We start from the raw sequence: 22,456 nt of genomic DNA, 5'->3' as shown, positions 1-22,456 counted from the left end.
TTTGTTATCTGGCATGACCAGATATACCTGACTCATCTTGCATATTTCCTTCCCCAAACCTGAAATCATCCATTTCTCCAAGAAACTCTGGTTTCTTTTTCTAGGAAATGCTATTTCAAAGCCACAGTCTGGGTGCTACGGATATGCACTGCTACTGGGCTTGTGATTATTTCTAAGACTCTTCTGTAGACAGATAGACACACACACACGCTTTCAAGGTAAAATAGTTTATGAGTTCATACTAATAGTACCAATTCAAATTCAGAACTACAGAATTTTTCTTTAAGCTCTTCCATATTACATCTGTATTCCCTTTCTTCCACACTGGCAATCCTGGTTCTCAAGGATACAAAGAATAATAGAATTAGAATATTCTAAATACTGACTACATCTCTCATTCTCAGCATAACAATATTAATACCATGCTACCAACCAATATAATTTCTGAGCTCTGTTAAAAATGTCTTTGTGTGTGCTCTTTCCATTTTTCTCCCATTAAAAATAGTTGTGTCATATCTACATTATCTGACAGTATAACCATTATATATCTTCTCCCTTTTAACTGGCACTCAGCCTTGGTTTTCTGTTTCATGCTCGTTACAGGTCCTATGTCATTATCTCTTTAGTTATTTTGGTTTGTCTGAAGCTTATTTTTTAGTAGATTCTTGAGAACGTGATCAGAAGAGTAATATTGTTTAAGATAATCTGAATTTTTCCCTTATAAGTCACTTGTTCTTTTTACCTACATGACCAAAGGGTATAGTAATTTGTAATTTTCAGCTTCAAATCTTTTTTTATTACAGAAAGTTTTTCACAATACACATTTTTGTATTTGTTCTGTTCCTTTGATTTGGTTTTCTTTTTCTTTAGCTATCTTCAAAACTGTCCCTGTCTTTCAAATCCTTTTATTATCCCTTTATTTCCACTTTATTTTTTTAATTTTCTTTAATTTCATCTTCTATTTCTCCTAAGTCATTGTCTATTGCCTTATTAGTTCTTGCTTTCATTCCAGTTCAGTCTTTATATTCGAAATTAATTTTTTGTTTTTCTTTCTAATTCCTTCCTCAGTACTGTTACCTCATTTCTGAATTTTTCTAATACTGACTTGCGTTGTTCTTTCATGCCTTGTGTCATTTTCCTTATGCTTTTTAGCTTGTTTTGAAACAGAGGGTTTCAATTTTAATCTGTTCTGAGGGCATGTTTTTCTGGCGTGCTTTTGTTGTCTGTGGGGATGTTATTCTGTTCCTCTTTCTATTTTTTCTTATAATAAATTTCTATGGAATTTGACTGGGATACTTTCCTGTTGTTCATTTTCATGTGAATTTAGTTTTCCTGACTTTCTAGAAGGATGCTTGGGTCAAGGTAGCTCTTCTAAGTGTACAGAGCTCTCTATCCTGCTGTCTTCCTGCATTGATCCAGAATATGGTGGCTGCCCCCTGAGGTTTCCTGGTTCTGTCTGTCGCCCCCATGTTCATGTGGACTCTCACATCTCTGTCCTGCTTGATTTTGACTTCACTCCCACTGTGGGCCTTGGTTCAGAAGGGGAACTAGTTTCAAGAATTTATAGGGCCCAGAATATTTTGTAATTCCCCTTTAGCCTTAGTTTTTTTTTTTTTTTTTTTTTTTTTTCCCACAGTACGCGGGGCCTCTCACTGTCGTGGCCTCTCCCATTGCGGAGCACAGGCTCCGGACGCTCAGGCTCAGCGGCCATGGCTCACGGGCCCAGCCGCTCCGCAGCATGTGGGATCCTCCTGGACCGGGGCACGAACCCATGTCCCCTGCATTGGCAGGCGGACTCTCAACCACTGCACCACCAGGGAAGCCCTAGCCTTAGTTTTTTATTTATAAAAATTAGCGATGATAACACTTAACTCTACAAGTTGCGGGGATTCATGACATACTTTACATATACATTTCAGATGCTTCATGTAACCTTACCATAATAAAAATAACATAAAATACTAATAATTTAGTTTTTAAAATAGCTAAATTTATAAGTGTTTTTAATGCTGTAGGCTTTATGCTAAACACCTTATGTGCATCATCTCTTTAAACCCCCACAACAACCTTATGAGGTGAATACTATGCTAGCCCCATTTTGCAGTGGGAAAACCTTGTCATAAAAAGGATAAGTAGCTTGCTCAAAGTCACACAACTAGTATGACTATCTTGGTCTTTTTACAGGAAATAAAAAATTCCCCTCCCCTCAATGAAACAAAAATGTTGCAATAAATTGTTGCTTGTTTCCATGAAAATATCAGCCCTGAATGACATATGCACTATATGACCCAGCCATCCTACACCTAGGCAAGGCCAGAGTTCCATCCCATTCTAGGTCTATCTGACCCCAGAGGTCGATTTCTAGGCTCACGACACTGTATGATTCATCAGATTCTCTAAGGTTCCTGTTTCAGTTGCCACAAAGTCTCTTGTACCGTCCAACTCATTCCAGTGGAAGCACCATGTGAGGAAAATCCAAGCTTACCTCCAAATCTGCATTCAGTTGAACTATCACTCTTTCTAGCCCATCAAAGTCTCCATCCTTCCTCCAATTTACGTCTCTTGCTACCATAGTCAAAATGGTCCAAATTCAGATTATATACTTTAATGTATGAGACTCTGATGGAAAAAGTGCTTAGAAGAAAACCACTATATTGCCCGTTTCTTTTTTTTTTTTTTTTTTTTTTTTGCGGTATGTGGGCCTCTCACTGTTGTGGCCTCTCCCGTTGCGGAGCACAGGCTCCGGACGCGCAGGCCCAGCGGCCATGGCTCACAGGCCCAGCCGCTCCGCGGCATGTGGGATCTTCCCGGACCCGGGCACGAACCCGTGTCCCCTGCATCGGCAGGCGGACTCTCAACCACTGCGCCACCAGGGAAGCCCTGCCCGTTTCTTTTTATAGAACTTTATACCTAACAAATATGGTATGTGAATCAGCTCAATGTTTCAGTTTCATCTTCTTGCCTATAAAATATAATCTACTAATTTGCATAAAATTTGGCTGATCCTAAAGACTAGGCTGTCACGGTTTTTCACATTTAAACTTGATTTAAGTGTATTAAGAGTGCCAGAATATTTAAATGTAATGCCAAGTTCTATGATGCTTCTTCGGGCTCTATAAAGTGATGTCCATGTAGGTTTTGAAAGTTCATTTTTCCAAACTCATATTTTGAAAGAGAAAACCTTTCCAGCTTGTGATTTTTTTTCTAGTTTCTTTAAATTTGGAGTAATTTTAGATGTACTTTTATTGAAACTTTTGCCATATGATTCACTTTTATGATTATAAGTAAACTTTAACCTAGAGAGTACACAATGGCCTGCTTGTAATACGTACTTTTGATGGTAGGAATTTATCAATAAAGACCCAGAAGAGAGCATATCAAAAAGGATAATTCTAATTCATTCCATTCGTTCATTTACTCAATATTTATTGAGTATTTACTGCTTACTAGGCATTATGCTAAGCCTTGAGAATACAAAAATAAACAAAACAGATCCCTGCCCATATGGAGATGACAGTCTATATACTTTATGATATTATAGAAGTTAACTTTTAAAAAGTGAGTTCTAGTCAGAATATAATATAGTAATAGTATTACTCATTATACAATTAAAGAGTTGGAAATTATCAAGAAAAGCAAAAAATTAGTATCTTATATCAGAGGAAGTATTAAGGATGATTTGAAGAAACAGATAATTCTGAAAACAAAGTAGCTATGAAAAAGTATCAAAAATGACATTAAGAAATTTCCCCTATATACATTCTCCATAAAAAATTTTGTAGGAAAAACTTTTGCTTTTACCTAGTATTTGACGGATTTCTGGCCATTCTCTCTGTACTTCTAGTGCAGATTTCAGTTTAGCACACAGAGGGATATAATCCATGTAATCCATTAATACACGAATAACACTGCCTAGCAAGTGTTTCATCCAAGGAACTGTAATAAACTCACAGAACTGAGAGAAATGATAAAATTTAATTTAGTAGTACTTTTTATATACTATGTACATAAACAATTTTGTTCTGAAAAATTATTATCTGTCTTTTTACAGGAAATAAAAGTTCCCTCCTTGTAATGAACAAAAAAAGAAAATTAAACGGTTTGCTTGTTTCTGTGAAACTATGAGCCCTGAAGCATGCGTGGCTCTGATGTGATTCAGGATGATGTGGAAGAATCATGCTTCTTTCCATGCTTCTAGCCCCAACATTCCACCAAATAATCATAAATTATTGATATATTTTCCCACATTCTTCAACATTCAGTTTCGAATTCAAGAAAAATACTTTTTTTTGCCTAGTTTTATGCTTATTTCCCCATATCATTGCAAACAAAAACTCAAGAATAAGAAAAATACAAAAGTTGGAGTTGATTTTTCTTTTCTTCTAACATCCCTAATGAGCAAACGTTAGGATGATGACCCAATATGAAGAAGAGAAGGATGTAACTCACCGGGTTATCTTTTACGACACAAGACGTCCATCCCGGCAGTATCTCTTCCTCTATCTCTGACCATACAAACGAATTTCCAAAGATGTCCCCGTGCATGCAGTCAAAGCACATCTCCACTTGATAGCCGTTATTCAGCAACAGCCTGAGCATTACCTCGTCATTTAGGGCATACTGAATGGCACTGGGGAAATGAGTGTCATTCACATGCATGAAATAACAATTGACATTAGCTCCATGGGCGAGAAGCAGCCTGACAATTTCATGATTATTGGCCCTCACTGCCACAAGAAGACAGTTGAGGGGATCTAAGTTTGGGTCTGCACCTGCAGCCAGGAGGACTTCTGTGCAGTGGATATCATTATTGCAAACGGCAAAATAGAGCGCAGTCTTCCGTTCATCATCATAGCTCTTGGAAATGTGGTCAGCAAGCAGGGTATTGACATCAAAGCCATTTTCAATAAGCAGTTCTAGGCACTGTGAATTTTGTCCATCTGCTGCTGAGTGAATTGGCGTTAGCCCACTTTTCTGGATTGCATGTTTGGATGTTACTGGAATAAGATATTTCAGGGCACTAAAAAAAATCAAATATCCACATGGCATGAAGAAAATCAAGAAATTAAGTAAACCAGCTTCCTCACTAGACAGTGAATGCAATTTACTTAGTTTCCTTTATTTTCTCTAGATAACCTTACACAAAAACATATAATCTTTGTCCATTGACTTACTACTTTTCAGTTTAGTGTAATTTAGTTTAGTTTTGATTTAGCTTCCCAGGCTAAATATTCCTGGGGAAAATACTGGATCTTATATATTTGGTCCTAGAATTGTAATTATTCAGGAACCCTCCCATCTTTCAGTTCTTCTCTGAACAGCATAATATCTATAATCAACCAATGCTATGTAACGAAAAAAGTATAATAGGAAAGTAAGCCCATTTGATGACATCAAAGAATGCTTCACACTCTTGACCATTAGAACATGGAGTCACAGGAAGTTAGAGATGGAAGCGACCTTGATCATCACTGAGTTCAACCCCTTTATTACCAGTAGAGCCATATGAAGTCTTGAGAAGTGAAATGACTTGTCCAAGGTCACATAGATGTAGGGCAATGACTACAACTTAGGCCTCTTGAATTCTCATTTGTTTCTCCCCTTTCACTGCTTCCTGAGCAATGTACGCTTTAATATTGGCCATGTACATCCTGTCTGCTTACTTGAAATTGAATTATTGACAACATGAAGAGTTTTTGTTGTTCCATCAACGTTACATCAGTTCAACTGAGACAACTAACCACAGCTTATGTTTCAAAGAACCTGTGACAAATAGCTGTGAATTTCACACTTGACTGATGAACTAGAGAAGTATGAGAGCCACAGGCAAGGATAAGTTGATCTCTTGTGCCTAATTCAGAGCTACCATGTGTGAATTTATGAACTTTAACAATGTGTCACTTAGTGTCAATTACGTGTCATTGGCTACTTAACTTAGCCAATGTCACCACTGAAATTGTGATAAAGCCTAATGATTTCAAAGTTTTTGAACTTATGAAATATACATAATTGCCTAAAACCATGCTTTCATGGTGGGTAGTTTAATATAATGATTATAGATTTCTATTCATATGTTGGTTGTGGCACATTTTTGTGATTTAAAAGTATATCTGGCTTTTTTTTTTTTTTTTTTTTTTGCGGTACGCGGGCCTCGCACTGTTGTGGCCTCTCCCGTTGCACAGCACAGGCTCCGGACGCGCAGGCTCAGCGGCCATGGCTCCCGGGCCCAGCCGCTCCATGGCACGTGGGATCTTCCTGGACCGGAGCTCGAACCCACGTCCCCTGCATCGGCAGGCGGACTCTCAACCACTGCGCCACCAGGGAAGCCCATATCTGGCTTTTTTTTGGGGGGGGAATAAAGAAACCTAAATTTATAATGAAACTTTTCTATTCAGGAATAAATTTGACATTATATTATAATATCTGTTGGTGTTGATAAAGATTAGAGTAACACAAATTTTAATCCTTTGCCAAGGGCAAAATTTTTAGACACCTGTAGCCATCTGTTAAACGTATTAAAAGAAACAAAAAGGCACATTTGGGCGACTTGTGCAGAATTCTCACTTATAACTTACCTTCTTCTAAAAGAAAATATCTTTTCATTTTAAAAGTAGTATAAATTCAATGTGGAAATTTTTTAAAGTAAAAGAATACAAAAAGAATGGGAAAAATCAAACAAATATATAGATATACCAAACTTGTGAACATTTTGCCATTTTCTTTTTGGATTTTGGGAGGTGTATAGATAGATTTGGGATTATACCATATATACAAGCTTGTGTTTTTCCACTTGAAATGATCATGCTATGATTTATTACTCACAGATAATGTCCCTCGTAGGCAGCTCGGTGTATAGGAAGATGCCCTGCTCTGTTAGGTATGTTTCCACTTCCTCCATATTCCAGCAGGAGGGAGATGCAGTCAGGATTGCCCCCTCCTGCGGCCTCAAACAACACTGATGCCCCATCATCCGCCAAAGCAAACACATCCCCTCCTGGCAGTATAAAACATGCGGCATAGTGATAGCTGGACAGATTGTCAAGATAATCTCCTTAAAAATAACCTGCTGTTTTCCTTTCTGGTTAGGACTTAAAAGTATAGAATTAAGAACACCTGTGTTCTGTCTTTTCAATAAACAATCATGCAGCGTGTTTCATTCTAGTAGAAAATCTTTCCATCATAAGAACATCTGAGAAATCAAGTCAGTTTCCACGATAAGCAAAGGCTCCCTCAAAAAGGTACAGTTAGACTTTTAAAGACAGCAGTTAACACTCGATTTCAATAAATATTTATCAACTCTCTTCTGTGTGCAAACACCATGCATGACCCAGCAGAAGATGTTAAGATAAATAAATCTGACTATCTTAAGTGGCTCTGAGGGGAAATGAGACAAAATATCATCAAAGAACACAAACTGTATAATATTCAAGTGACGTCAGGACCAGAAGGCATGATGTAGGGGGAAGTGGTCTCTTTTCATTGTGGTTTTGTTGCTGACTGTGAGAGTTTGGGGCAAGCTATTTACTTCTATGAACTTCCAACTCCTCATCTGTAAACTAGAGTAATACAGCTTATTTCATAGGGCTGATTTGATAATTAAATGAAGTTGCATTTGGGGGGTGCCTCAAAAATGTTAGTCTTTTCCCCACAGAGGATAATGTTGTCCTAGCCTTTATTTACAGATGAGGAAACTGAGACCCAGGTGCTTAAGTAACTAGGCGAGAGTCAGACAACGGGTAGGTGGCAGAAACCAGTTTAAGAAGTCAGTATCTTAATTCCTGGTTCCGTTGTTGTTTAAAGCACTTGGAGGTTTCAAAGGAGGACAACATCACACTCTGTTGGGAAGAATTAGGAAAGTCTTCAGGGAGGAGGTGTCTCAGGACATTAACTTTGAATTGTGTTGGAGGGTATTCCAGATGAGGGCAAGGACCTGACCCAAACCCAGAAAGAATGAATGCAAGGTATGTTTGGGAATATTGCTAGGCTATTTAACTGGAGTACAGGATACATATTAGGAGTAGTGAGAGATAAACCTGGAAAAACAATTCAGGATGGTGCAGTGGGGACCTGAGCGTGATTCAGTGGGCAGTGGGGAGCCACTGAGGATTTTCTGAATAGTTTATTCTACTGTAGCTGACCTTTAGGGAGAGGAGCTTAGTATACAGTGTGGATTCGCAGATGGAGAGACTGGAAACCAGGAAAATGGTTAGGAACCAATTACACTGGTCCAGGGAAGATGGGAGGATGCAGATGAGAGGGTCTGCCAAGGTGAGAACAGGTGAGAGAGAAGGTTGCTGTAGCACACGGCAACTGACCATATTTGAAACAGAAGGTGATGGGGGAATTAGAGATAAATTCCCTAAATTAGAGATAAGCTCTCAGTCTTGGCTGAGAGAAATTATTAAAAGTGTGAAAGAAGAGGAATTCAATTTAGAAGAAGATGTGTGTGAGACCTTGGTGAGCCATCTATGTAAAAACTGGGAGCAATCAGGGCCAGGCACTCAGATTTGTAGGTCCCCGTGTGTAGGGTTCAAGTGAGTTGTGCAATAAGGGTCTATTGAGGGGGCTATCGAGGGATGGGACAAAAGCTTGATGCCCAGATACATTCAGGAGAGGAAGAGGAGCCAGTGAGAAGTGGAGGAAAGGAGATCCAAGAGGCAGGAGAAAAGTCAGCGACATGCAATTCCTTTCTACGTACCTTTGTGGATCAGGTGTTCCAACACATCACAGTGACCATACTCGGCCGCAACACCTAACGGGGTGACTCCAAATCCATCTCTTAGGTGGACATTGCCTCTGTGGTTTAGTAGTAGAGCTATTATATCTTTGCGGCCTTGTTTGGCTGCTTCATGCATTGCTGACCATTGCTTGACACAGGGCTGGTCAAGGTTGGCGTGATGTTTAAGCAGGGCAGACACCATGTCATAGGAGCCCTTTTTTACAGCTTGAAGATGATTTTAGAAAGAATAGTCAATGGTAGGCACATAACATGAATACCTTACATGACATTAAACTAATTACCAGATTTAATATCAAAAGAGATATTAGTGATTTCTTTTCTTGTATTTTTCAAACCGCTTCTATTTCTCATACCAAATTCCTATTGTGGAGTGTTAGCATGCAAGATGATACCGCCTTTCCTTTAAGACCCTGACCTGAGGATGAGTAAGAGTTTCATGGAAAACAGGATGCCTATCACTAAGGAAGCTGTGTGTACTCTTTCTAAACTTCTGTTGCTTCATCAACAAAATGAAAATAACATCAACTTTTGTATAAGTTAAATAAATTAATGTACATATGTAAAATGCTTAGTATATACTAGGAGCTCAATAAATGATAACCATTATTATTACTATAATTTCATCACTTCTAGGATCATGGAGCCACATGTGTAAATAATGTTTATCAAGTTTTTCTCCCTCTAGAATGAGTTTTTTCCCCACCAAAGCCAGCAGTAAATATTAAATAAACTTCTCTTTCCCATACTCTTATGAGAGGTTAGCAATAGGAATGTTTAGAATCCAGATAGGTCAGTTGTTCTTTTGTATAGGTGAAGTATGTGACAGCTATCATACTACGTTTTCCAAGGTTCACTAAATCGGATGTCTCTCTCCCTCTCTGTTTTTTTCTAATAGCTGAAATTACACTGTTAAAAGTCTTCCCCCTCTTCAGATTGTTAATGGATTGTCCCAGTTTAGATATAAATACTTCTCAAAGAGGTAACGCATTTTCCTCTTATCAGTCAAGTAAAATCTTAGTAAGAAACAGAGCAGGACGAGTGCTACTCTCTAACACTCATTCATTCGTTCATGCATCCTTTCGTGCAGTTAATACGCACTGGCTAGATGAAAGGCACTGAGTTAGGGACTGTGGACAACAGGAAAAAGACAGACGTAGTTCTCCCTCATGGAATTTACAGGCTGGGGAAGAAGTCTACACTGTCTTCTGTTTGAAGAGAGACTCAGAGTCTGGGCCTTTGCTGGGAAAGGCAGGAGGACATGTAGGGCCCCATAGAACATCCTGGGCAGCTAGGAGGCAGAATCCAAAAAGGCTCTGAGGCCAAGGGAAAGGGCTCCAAAAGGCATAAAAGGAGGATGAAGACAAACTTGGCCTATTTCATTTGGAGGCAGGCAAGCCATCAGGCAGTGAGATTTCAGTTTTTCTCCTGCTTACTGGCTGAAGCAGAGTCTGCTGACAAATGCCTTTCTCTGAATCACCCACCTGCCACTGGCAGCTCTAATTACAGTGAATTACCTCATCCTAGCTGGTGCTCTTGCAAACATCAATAAGTTAAACAAACTAAGAGATAATGTGTCCTCATTTATCTTCTTGCTCCTATTCCATTTTTTCTACTTAGAAAAAATGTATTAAAATAATGAACCTCTTCCCTCATGATCTGTTTTCCTTTTGTCTGACTCAGGGAACATGTTGATTAGAGATATTAGTCTTTTGTCAAGAAAATAACAGCATATATAAGCCATATGTGACTTAAAATAATTAAAAAATAATTAAAACTTTGCTTGCAGTTTAATTTTTGGAACTAAGAATACATTTTATTTCTCATAGAAATAATAACCAAAATCATGGGGAACCCCTCCCAAGCTAACCCATGAAGACATTCATAACAAATAATTGGCTAAAATAATGAAAACTAACAAGGTACAGAATTTGTGTAATGTAGCTAAGTAAAATACAAATTAAATAATTTATGAAGTAAAAAATATATTTCATATATATGTATCTTTATATGCTTAGAGGAAAGCAAGCCTCAGTTGAATAGTTAGGTAATTAGAGAATTTTGCATTGGTTATAGGCAGTATTGAACACTTTATAGCTTGCTGGCACTTTTCTTTTTTAAAAAAATTCTGTCATTTTCTTTCTGGATATATGTGTTTTGCTCATATAATTTACTTAATATAGGCAGTGAGTTATCTTCTGACTCATATGACATACCAGTAGAGAAGAGATTTTTTGTTGCAATATCTTGACAAGGGTTGGAAGATTGAAAGAGGAGATGGAGTAAAGAGGATATGTATTGATCTGTGAGAAAGAAAATGTCTGAAGTAAAATTAACCGAATTGTAAATGGCATAATGTTCTCAGAAAATGGAGGGCAGTGGAACTGAGATGTTGTGCCAGACAGTTCCCTTGGCTTCCTCTGTACCCTGGGGCCCACCGGCCAGGATAATCTTGCGGCTATCCTACTGGAGAAAGGCTACACCAGGTTCAGAGGGTTGGGTAGAGAGGGAGTCCAGGGGCAAAAAACAGTTAATAACTGTCATCAGATCATCACAAATGAGATATCTACACTCAGCAAGTAACTGTATAACATGACTGTAATACATCTAAGTACCATAAGTAAGGGCCCGGTGGCTGATGGGGAAGAAAGGCCCTGGAGGGACCAAAAGTGATTTTTCTTTCCATCTAAGGAGTATTCCATAAATAAAGACAAAGATAATAGTGACAGGTTAAGACAAATAAAAATGGCATTGTGCATCAAAATTTTTTTAAAAACCAGCACTTTTTTCTCTTATCTCTCCTTTATATGTTAATGGGCTGTGAGTAGACAAAAGTAGCCCAAAAATTCAAGAAAAAACTGCGAAAGTGCCATGGATGATCCATTTTTCTATGAACCTAAAAAGACTTGACATAGATTCCACAATGAATGTCCTGAAGAAGGTAACCCAAGGAGAGTCCCTATTCTCCAGAAATGTGGATGATAGGGACATAAGTGAACACCTCCATAATATTTCCTTCATGAGACTTTGGTTTTATCTTTGATGTTACCAGTTGGTTTTTAAAAATATTATTTCCAAATGTTAATTCTATTTTGACTCTGATAACTCAACGATCAAGTTCCTTTCCCATACTTTAGTTATTGCTAGAGTAGAGAGATCAACAATTGAGACTTTGAAATGCATATAAATACTTAGTGCTCTGTTGTGGGCATTAAGCAGTAAAGAAAAATTTAAATGAAGCCAAAAGAAAACAAATGAGTGATAATCATAACTTAGTTGTCACTTAAGAACATGAGTGGATTGAGAATAGCAAGTAGAGAATAATTGTATATTTGCAAAGTGAGATAGTATACAAACTCTGAAAAAGTGTCTCTTTTTTGCAGAAATCAAAGACTATAGAAACACCAACAAATACATGCAAAGACTCCATGGTATATGCCTTTACAAAAATAATAGATCACACTAATAGTGGTGAAACAACCAGAGGTGATATTCCATTTAGTATCTGTCCCTGCTCAGGAAAAGAGTTCGGTTCATTTATGAAAAGCACCATGTTACTGTGACATAAAGGCTGGTAACATGTATGCAGAGAAAAATCATCTCTTCCTCAGTACTTGTGTTTCCCCTTTTCCTCGAGCAAGAGAAGCTCCCAAGTTTTAGCTGTTCACAGTCTATCCAGGTAGAGACTAAATATCCTGGCTTCCCTGGAACCTAAGTGTAGCTATGTGACAAAATCTGAACAACATGGTATGAACAGAAGTGCTGTGTACAATGTCTAGGTCCTCTTCTTAGAGACCAACATGCTTTCCCAAGGCTGCCTCTTTCCTCCCCCCTGCTGGCTGGAAAAGGTAACATCTGAAAGTCTTGTGTAAAGGAGACCTATCCACCCTGCCAGACCAAGGCCACTCACTTCTGAAATGTTGTGTGAGAGGGGAATGAACTTCTTTCTTTTGAAGTCATTGCTGTTTGTTTGTGTTGTGTGTCTGTGTTTGTTTGTTTTGTTATGGAAGCTTTACCTCTACCCTAACTGTAATCATTAATTTGTCCAGTTTAATCTGAATTTGGGAACGCTGAAAGCTCTGACACAGGGCAAGAGTAAGTAAGGAATCAGATCAGAATGCGCCCACGCTGTGGTGACACTGTTCATGTAACAATTCTGTCCAGGGGCAAAGGCTTGCCTAGGAGGTTTTCCCTCCCCTGTCTGCTGACGATCCCCTTTACATCCCCCCGGGTCACAACTCAAGAGCAACTTTCTCTTTGGAAGCTTCACAGATTCACTCCTTTCTTATTTCCCCAATTTACTTTGAATGTACACCTTTGTTATAGCATGTATTAACACTAATATTCTATTTCAATCATATCTAGACTCTCCTGCTAGACTCTTTGAGAGGAAGACGATCATAACATTTATCTTTCTATCCATGTTGTCCAGCACATGCTGGCTTACTGTGACTTTTCAGTAAACGCTGGTTGCACTGATGTTGTTGAATTAATGTTGTCAAATGTAAATACTTTACTGATGTTCAACTTGTCTAAGTTTTCTGTTACTGATATTCGGGTTGTTACTGATATTCAGGTTGTTTTAAAATTTTTAGTGATTTTTAGTGTGGACAAGGGCTGTGGTATTGTTTTCTCGCTGTGCCCACAGCTCGTGATGCTTTATTTGCTTCCTCTGTGACTGCTGGTGCACAATCTCAAGGCTTTTCCCTCTCCTCCTGCCACGCCTACACTATTTCATAACGTCTCTCTTCTCCTGAGCATCTACCATGTGGCAAGAGTTTTACATATTTATATTTTTCTCTAATTTTTTATAACAATTCTGCATGGTGGTGTTGTATTTCCATTTTATACTGGAGGAAACTGCGGTCCATGACTACAATCTCACAGCTAGAATTAACATTCACTTAACAATACTGTATTGTATATTTGAAAGTTGCTAAGAGAGTAGCTCTTAAAAGTTCTTGGGGTTTCCCTGGTGGCACAGTGGTTAAGAATTCACCTGCCAATGCGGGGGACACGGGTTCGAGCCCTGGTCCTGGAAGATCCCGCATGTCACGGAGCAACTAAGTCCGTGCACCACAACTACTGAGCCTGTGCTCTAGAGCCCACGAGCCACAACTTCTGAGCCCGAGCAACACAACTACTGAAGCCCGCAAGCCTAGAGCCCGTGCTCCACAGCAAGAAAAGCCACCGCAGTGAGAAGCCCATGCACCACAATGAAGAGTAGCCCCCGCTCGCTGCAACTAGAGAAAACCTGTGAGCAACAACGAAGACCCAACGCAGCCAAAAATAAAATAAATTAATTAAAAAAGAAAAAGTTCTCAACACAAGAAAAAACAATGTGTAACTATGTGAAGTGATGTATGTTAACTAAGCCTTTTGTAGTAATCATTTCGTGATATAGACATATATCAAATCATGTTGTATACCTTAAACTAATACCATGTTATATGTCAATTATATCTCAATAAAATGGGGGGAAAAATAAATCCAAGGATCTCAGGTGCCAAAGCCGAAACTCTTACTCCACACCTATGTCCCTAAGAGAAGGAAAGGTTATCTTTGGTCATTTGTAGTTAATCTCATCTCTCTCTGCTTCTACAAACAGACCTGCTAATTCTTATCTGTCAACAAGCAGCAGGATACACAAGCCTGAGAAGAAGCTGATAGATAATCGACACCTTCAGGCTTACAATCATTCCTGTGTTGTGTCACAGTGGCAACCCCCTAGTGGTGCCCAGTGCTGCACCAGTGTGCTCAGAATCTGCTGGATCTCCTGCCTTTCAGTTCTTCTTCCTTGTCCTGCTGTGGACCTGACGTCTCTCTTTGGAATTCCCTTTCTGCTTCTTTATTCAGGCTACAGATCACACATGATCACACATGAAGCTATAACCTTCCTTATAGCTGGACCCCAGTTAGAGAATATTCCTTTAGAATTGGCTCTCCTGGCCTCATAAAACTCCTCATTTGGATCCCCCCTGATTAATTGTTGCTGAAAGAGCTTTCACATTTGACCTCTTTGTGGGATAGAAAAACAAAATCATAGGACAGGTGAGATGGGGGTTAGGGGAAGACCTCAGGGAATGGAAGGAGATGAGGTCACACAACTTTAGCTAATCAATACACAGTGGTTTCCAATAAATACTTATTAAATATTATTTATCTCAAATTATAAAAGTTCTAGAAAGAAAGGTCATTTACCAAGCAGAAGGGGTGTCTCTCCTTTGTCATTTTTGGTGTTTGGACACACTCCTTTCTCTAGTAAAGTTCTTACATTTTCCACCAGACCAGCTTTGACTGCCAAAGTCAAGGGTGTTTCTCCATCAGAGGTCTTGAACTCCCAGAGCGTCTTATAGGATGCTGAGATATGAAAGCATTGTGTAAAGTTAAAAATCTTTTCTTAAAGGATATCATATAGATCAGAATGATGCAATATTATCTACAGTAGATTGAACAAAGTCAACTGATGAAAAAGGGAAGACTAAAAAGAGATATGATTAAAGTCTAGCAAATGACAGTGAGTAGAAGTAGATGAGTGTGGGCTTGCTAATCAAGTTGACAACTAGCAAACCAACATCTATGTCTCAAGGTGCCTTTTTAAAAAAATGATAATGGGTTGTGAATTCTCATTTCTTAGTAAATTGTAAAACAAATCCCCAATCCTTTGTATTATTATTTAAACTGCATCTGAAATTGCTTTTTATCAAATGAAGTCTGTGAATGTGGGAATGAGAAGTATTTGAATGAATGTATGCAGTCAGAATATGTCAGAAAAGAAATACCATGCTTAACATCACCTATTTCTGTCTGTCTGACTATCTGTCTACCTGTCTAATTATCTGTTTTTAACATTTTCTTAGCTGGCTGGCTAGCTGGATAGCTAATTATCCAGTGGCTATCATTATCTCCTACAGCAGAATCAGGGAGCAACATTGAAGGTTGAAAAGTAGGGCACTTTCCAATTGTTTTATAAGATGCTGAGATGTGAAAAATGCTATGTTAGAACATCAGAATTATTATTAATATTTAACCTTAGGTAGGCTTACCACAATAATTATTAATGTTTGCATTATGAAAAAATTAATGTAATATAAGGATAGATATTGTAAGTACTACTTGTTGTACTAAATAATACTCTTTTGGATGCCACTAACTTAAGAGACAATTCAAGATGAAAATTTAAAACTGACTTCTAAAAGCAAAAAGCTTTATACTTAAATAAATTAATTCATGCTGCAGACAAACTTTTAAGTGATAATCACAAACATCTTCACACCAACCTGTGCCATATTTTTAGGAGGATGCAAAGGGTGAGCCCTGAACCCCACAAAATGTACTGATCTTTGTACTCAGTTTAAAGCATGAGTACTGCCTTTTCCAAACTGCAAATCATCTTTTTTTCTAATTTTTCTTTTTGCTTGTTATGTTCATTGGGATTACTCCATAACATCTACATTATGGCTTCAGTTTGGTCAAGGGGACTTTATGTTCTCTTACCATCCAGGACAACCTCAAGTATTTGTCGAATGGGTTGAACAACAGCTTCATGCAATGGAAACCATCCTTTTTCATCAGCTTCATCCAATGCATATTTATATTTCATATACTCCTGGAGCTCAAGAATGTGACCTAAAATAAACCCATGTGCTGATAACAAATCTCTTGGCCAAGTTGAATCTCCAATCCATCCTACTGTAGGTGATACACCCACTTACCTTGCTTTATGGCCTCCATCAGCTTTCTCTTTTGATCACTTAGTGGTACAAATCTACAGAGAAAGACAAACAAGCCATATTTGTATTCATGGTATACTTCAAGGAACCAAAACATTTATTTAGTTTTTGCACATACTTTTTTTTTTTTTTTTTTTTTTTTTTTTTTTTTTTTTTGCGGTACGCGGGCCTCTCACTGTTGTGGCCTCTCCCGTTGCGGAGCACAGGCTCCGGATGCGCAGGCTCAGCGGCCATGGCTCACGGGCCCAGCCGCTCCGTGGCATATGGGATCCTCCCAGACCGGGGCACGAACCCGTATCCCCTGCATCGGCAGGCGGACTCTCAACCACTGCGCCACCAGGGAGGCCCGCACATACTTTTAACAATCAAGATCTAAAAGAAATGCACACAACTGATTTTATCTACTTTAAAAACATAAATGTCTAAAAGTCAGATACAGAGTGTATTTATGATACATTGGACCTAAGAACACTAGTGACGATGGAGAAACAGAAGATTATAACATCGTCTCTGAAATTAGTTGTAGGCAATGAGAAAGGAGTAAACAATTGGAGTCAGAGTCAGAAGAGCTGGGTTCAGGTTTTGTGATTTTGTGATCCCGGGGAGGCCAGTAGCCTCTCTGGATGGTGGTTCCTACATTGGTAGAATGAGGGGATTAAATAGGAACATCTCTAAGGCTTCTCCCAACTTTAAAAACACTATGCTCAATAAAGGTTTGTTGCTCTGAACTTAATAATTGCTAATTAATGATGGCTTACTTGGGAGTGTATGCTCTACACTGCATGTTAGAGTCTTTAAGCAACTGATCCACAAGTGAAAAATAGGCTGAGCATTTACAGAAAAAACTCCCAATTACTGGCCCAGCAGGTCATTGTCAACCCTCAAGGATTTCTCTGGTGTGTGTTTATTCAGAGGCAATAAGGTATTTCATAAGAAATTGATTTAACTCTATTAAAGCAGAAGCATCCACTGGTATTCTTGGACTGTAAATGCCTTCCTGGGAACTCTGAAGTTTTAAAATCTGTTGCAGATGAGGGAAAAATTAACAAGACCAGAAATTTAAATGTAATATGTCCATTTTTTAAAAGCTCAAAAGCAATAATTTTATAGCACTGAACCTTTTCAAAAGCACTTCAAAATGTCAGAATACAGGATTCTAAATACTATAATAGAATGTAAAGGTAAACTAAAGTTTGTTTTTATCAGAAGTATAATGTATGCTATTCAAGACAAAAATTTACTTTGGCAGTTTTAGACTCTATAACTCTTGCCAACACAAAACACCAATTTTATGTGAAATTTGTTAACTGCTGTCAGTTGAATAGTAGATAATTAAGTAGGCTCTGGTTTATATATTACTTTGTCATATATAATAAAATCGCTCAACTATTTTCCCATTCATTAAACTTACAGGCTAGGTGAGTTAGCATTATTCTTCATATTTTAAAGGTGCAACATGGAATCCATTTCTTATAAAGGCTGCCTGAGTCAGTTGCAGAACAGATTCTGTATACTTAGCTATACGTTAGTCATATAAACAATGCTTGCAAATTTGTTCACGTTATTTATTGTCCTGTTTGATTCCATAGGAATTTAGGAAATAGGCAATCGTATACAACCAAATTCAACTGGGAATTTCCCATCTAGGTAATCTCCATATTCCACAGGAGACGGGGATTTGTAGAAGATCAAATAGCTAAACCTGTGCACAGTAGCTCTTGTACAGTATTTAATTCCTTGCCAGAAAAGAAAGGGAAGCATTTTCCTGGAGGAGGGCTCAGGAAATATCAATCATTTCATTTTACAACAAAATGAAGGCCATGAAAAAGTTTGGGTGAGGATAGTCAATTTGAATGTTACCTTTCAGGATAAAATACAGTCTTGCTGGCTTCAATGGATTCTTGAATACTGAGCTGAACATCATAACTTGTAAGATGATCTTCATCGGGGTCATCATTAGCATCCATGACTGAATATAATTTTGAAAGAGGCAAATTCGTATTATCGGCAAATGCCTCAGAACCACATGTAGAGTTTACCTGAAAGACGCAAAATGAAAAATTTAAATGCATTCACTTTTCCTCATTTAACAAACACAATGCAGTTAATAGTTTAATCCATATTGTATATATAACAGCCATTCTAACTTTTGAAACCTTAATTACCTGCCCTTTGGGTGTCTACATTTTCTAATTTTTGACTTTCTTTTGAGTAATGACTATAGTTGGGCTTACAAGAATTACTTTTTCCACACTTCTGACTTATACTAGTTTGGCCCATGTTTTTTCTCAAGACATTGTTCTACACAGCACATTAGAAGTTCAAAACTCTGAGAAGACAGACAGGGGTAGGAATAAAGAACAGTGAGCCTTTCACATTCTTTATTTTTTCTTTATTCTCTGTCTGTTGTGTGTGGGTTTTTTTTTTTTGCTGATTTAGTCCTTTCTTCACACCCATGGTTTGAGTTGGCTGCCTTGAATTGCAGTTATTTCTGTATTTGTGTTCAACTCCTTCTACCAAAATCTACGTTCTTTGAGGTGAAGGGTTCTACCTCACTTATCTTTGCATCGCCTGCAACTCTAAAAGGTGCCTGGCATGGGGAAGCTTCCCAATGAACAACTGTTGAATTAAAGTTGGAGAGAACAGGATGTCACAAATGTAGTGACTTAGCCCTGCCCTCAGGAAATTTGATAGAGCAAGTGGAGAAGACACGAAGGAAACTTCAAATAGAAGGAACGGAGAACTTTTAAGCACTGTTCTTCTTGAGAAAAGACTGTCTAGTCTCACAATGAAGTGAACAGCTTTCAGAAGTCCAGAACTTTAAAATAAATCAGGAGAGCATTAACCTGACAAAAACAGCCTTAGGCACTTGGAGGACTTCTTTACTGACCAGTTTAGATGGGTTTGATAGACCACATGGCTCTCTGAGCACTCTAGGAAATCCACCTTTATGGACTTGTGCTACATGCATTCCTGGCCATGGAAAGATCCTTTCTCACACCTTGACAGAAGGGCATCCTTTTTTTTTTTTTTTTTTTTTTTGCGGTACGCGGGTCTCTCACTGTTGTGGCCTCTCCCGTTGCGGAGCACAGGCTCCGGATGCGCAGGCTCAGTGGCCATGGCTCACAGGCCCAGATGCTCCGCGGCATGTGGGATCTTCCCGGACCGGGGCACAAACCCGTGTCTCCTGCATCGGTAGGTGGACTCTCAACCACTGCTCCACCAGGGAAGCCCAGAAGGACATCCTTAATGCAGTTAGGGAGGCTGGAACTGCTAATCTAAGGACGGGTGTGGTAAGGACCAGCTTTATTAAGTGAGGCTTAATTGTGGGATCTGTTAAACAATAAGCAGAGTTAAAATGGACTCCTGCTTTTGAAGAAAAGAGTCAAAAACAGAGAGGCTTCTGGACTGACTTACGTCATTTATTGATGGCTAGTTCAGTTCTCCCTAATCCACTTGTTTCAACCAAATCAGAGCCACCATGAACGGTTGTGCAGGATGTGAGCTACACAAGTGTTCCTGGTTGACGAAATCCAGCCAAATCTCCCCTACTTGAGTTGTGCACGCTGGCAGGGTGCTTCCCCGAGGAAGCAGCATCTTTTCTTCATCTGCACCAAAGCACTTATAGCCTGTAGGATTCCTGAACTCAGCTGAAAGTTTTTTAACACCAGAAAGTTAAACAAAAAGAGGCCGGATTATTTAGTGTTTTGGATAATAAATGAGGAGAGATAGACATGACACCTTTTACCATCCAGTCTTCCAATCTTTTCCCAAAGTGGAAGGGCCTCAGGATTTGATTACTCTCCTTCAGAAAGAAAGCCATGGTATCTCAGCAACCTCAAAAGTCTGACACGTACCCGAGGGACCTTATTCACCAAATAGACTCAAGTGGTATTTTAAAAAATCTATTGTTTCTCTGTTCATTGTCTACCTTCTCCGAGAACGTAACCCAATAAGAGCAGAGAATTAGTCTACTTTCAGAGCCAAGAGAAGCACCATCTTAAGATATGTGGACTATAAATGAGTGTTGAATGAATGAATGAATGAATGAGCTAATAAGTGAACCTAACATAATCTAGGTTCTGCTTTATTCTTAGAGTTGACCATTTTCCTCAAGTATGGAATCTTTCTTCTAACTAAATGAATCTGATTTCCCACTCTGTGTCTGGCTTCATTTTTCTCCCATCTGTGCTTTTACATCTTATTCCTCTTCATTCACAAGGCCCTCCCAGCTGTTCCAACTCATGGTCCCCATGGCCTCAAGCCTGGCTCCAGCCATTCCTCCTTTGGAAGGAAGCCCTTGCTGAAATTCTTCAGCTCCTCTCTGGACCTCTTCATCCATGAATATCTCCTCTTATGTAGTATTTTTCCAACATCTGGATTTACACTCATTTTGTATTAGCTTTGCAAGTTCTTCACGTTTTCATGCTTTGTATTCTCACTTGGACTATTAGTTTTCTGAGGGGAAAAAAAACCCCTTACTTTCTTTGTCCTTTATATCTTTTCTCTCTAATTCCACTCCTAATCAACTATAGGAAAGTACCATTCTCAGTGATCACTGGAAAAAAGTTGTTGACTCATTACTGGCAGACAAGTCCTGAGTCCCTTCTGGCAGCATGATTAGATGATGAAGGTAGCAGTGTGGCATTGCCTGTCGGCTTTCTCACTAATGTCACTGTGGAGATGAGGAGATTGCATGGCTCTGGGATTAGTAATGGGATCCAGAGACTTTAGCCTAGTTAAATCACCAGCTTAACTCTAAATCTGTTTGAAATTTGGGCTTCCAGTACGTGAGACACCACAGACTCCTTAGAGAACTGAGTTGCTCTGTGGAAAGCTTTTTTTTTTTAATGTCCTTTTAACTACCATCCAGAAGGATGTTATCTAAGACTCTTAACTATTTTGTACCCCTAACAACAGCAGGATCTAAATGGTGAGGAAAGTCTTGCTACTACATGGAACATCCCCTATCTAAAATAAACTGTCTCCAACATTTTTCTGAAACCTTGGGATGAACTGAAGACCTGCGTGCAGGTACTCTAAGGTGTCAGACAGACAATCAAGGGAGCATCATTGGAACAGAACCAGAGACATCAAGATGCATTGAGAAGGGCAAAAGGAGATATATCTGTCTACTGCCAGCCTTTATTTAAAATTATTTAAATAAAGCACCAACCAGGAGTCTGAGGAAAGGCCAAATAATATTTTGACATCTTTTAAGACCTATTCACAAAAACCCCACTTCTCAGTCAAGATAATTACTTGACCTTTTCTAGATAATCAATTGACTTTTCTAGATAATCATTTGTCAGTCTTTTTCTGGATAAGCCCATTAGTGAGATTTATTTATTCTCCATAAGTAGCTGATTTACAAAATAATTGGGACTATCATTGGAATGTTAGCCTTTTCAGTTCAGGCACTGGTTAACCTTGTTTAGAGTCAGGAACACGTCTGATGAAAGCAATGGATTCTCTCTCCGGAGGGATGCATGCCCACTCAAAATTCTGCATAAAATTTTAGGGAATTCATGGATCCTCTGAAGCCCTTTCATGTACCCCAGGAAAAGAACCACTAAATTAAGGATTTCCAAATGCTAAATGTATTATTCAGATATCAAGAATTTTTAGTTTACTGTCAGATGGGCTGAGTAAAATCCTAGAGTAAGATAGTGGGAAAAGGATTTGGTTATCCTGTAAGTTTTAGAATAACTTTGGTAATAATAAAAATGGTGATTATGACAATAGCCGTAAGTTATTGAGTGCTTGCTTTGTTTCAAGCACCATGCAAAGCACTTTGCGTACACTGCCTTGCTTTAAATCCTCCAATTCTACTTTGTAGGTATTAGAGATTTATTGTGCATAAGTGGAAACTTAGGCTTCAAGGGGTTGAGAGACCCACCCAATGTCACAGAGCTGCTAAGTAGGATCTGGATAGAGTACGGTAACTTCATTTTTAATGTCTTTCCAAAGCTGCAGGGAAACAACC

General features: G+C 38.7%; 1 protein-coding gene across 1 annotated transcript in view; it reads right to left on the bottom strand.

The window, feature by feature from the left end:
• Positions 1–22,456, bottom strand: part of ASB15 (ankyrin repeat and SOCS box containing 15) — a 41,747-nt gene that overhangs the window by 2,819 nt on the left and 16,472 nt on the right. The window contains exons 2-9 of the mRNA XM_081243765.1: positions 18,331–18,509; positions 16,453–16,505; positions 16,235–16,366; positions 14,939–15,097; positions 8,699–8,944; positions 6,823–6,994; positions 4,450–5,020; positions 3,802–3,955 (exon numbers count right to left, since the gene is read on the bottom strand). Coding sequence (XP_081099891.1) covers positions 3,802–3,955; positions 4,450–5,020; positions 6,823–6,994; positions 8,699–8,944; positions 14,939–15,097; positions 16,235–16,366; positions 16,453–16,505; positions 18,331–18,437 — 1,594 coding nt within the window. The 5' untranslated portion in view covers positions 18,438–18,509. The remainder of the gene's footprint in view (positions 1–3,801; positions 3,956–4,449; positions 5,021–6,822; positions 6,995–8,698; positions 8,945–14,938; positions 15,098–16,234; positions 16,367–16,452; positions 16,506–18,330; positions 18,510–22,456) is intronic.

The sequence above is a fragment of the Mesoplodon bidens genome (assembly GCF_964165515.1).
Source record: "Mesoplodon bidens genome assembly, chromosome: 9".
Taxonomy (NCBI): Eukaryota; Metazoa; Chordata; class Mammalia; order Artiodactyla; family Ziphiidae; genus Mesoplodon; species Mesoplodon bidens.
Note: the sequence above shows the minus strand (reverse complement) of the source record. Positions and strands in the feature narration are given on the sequence as shown.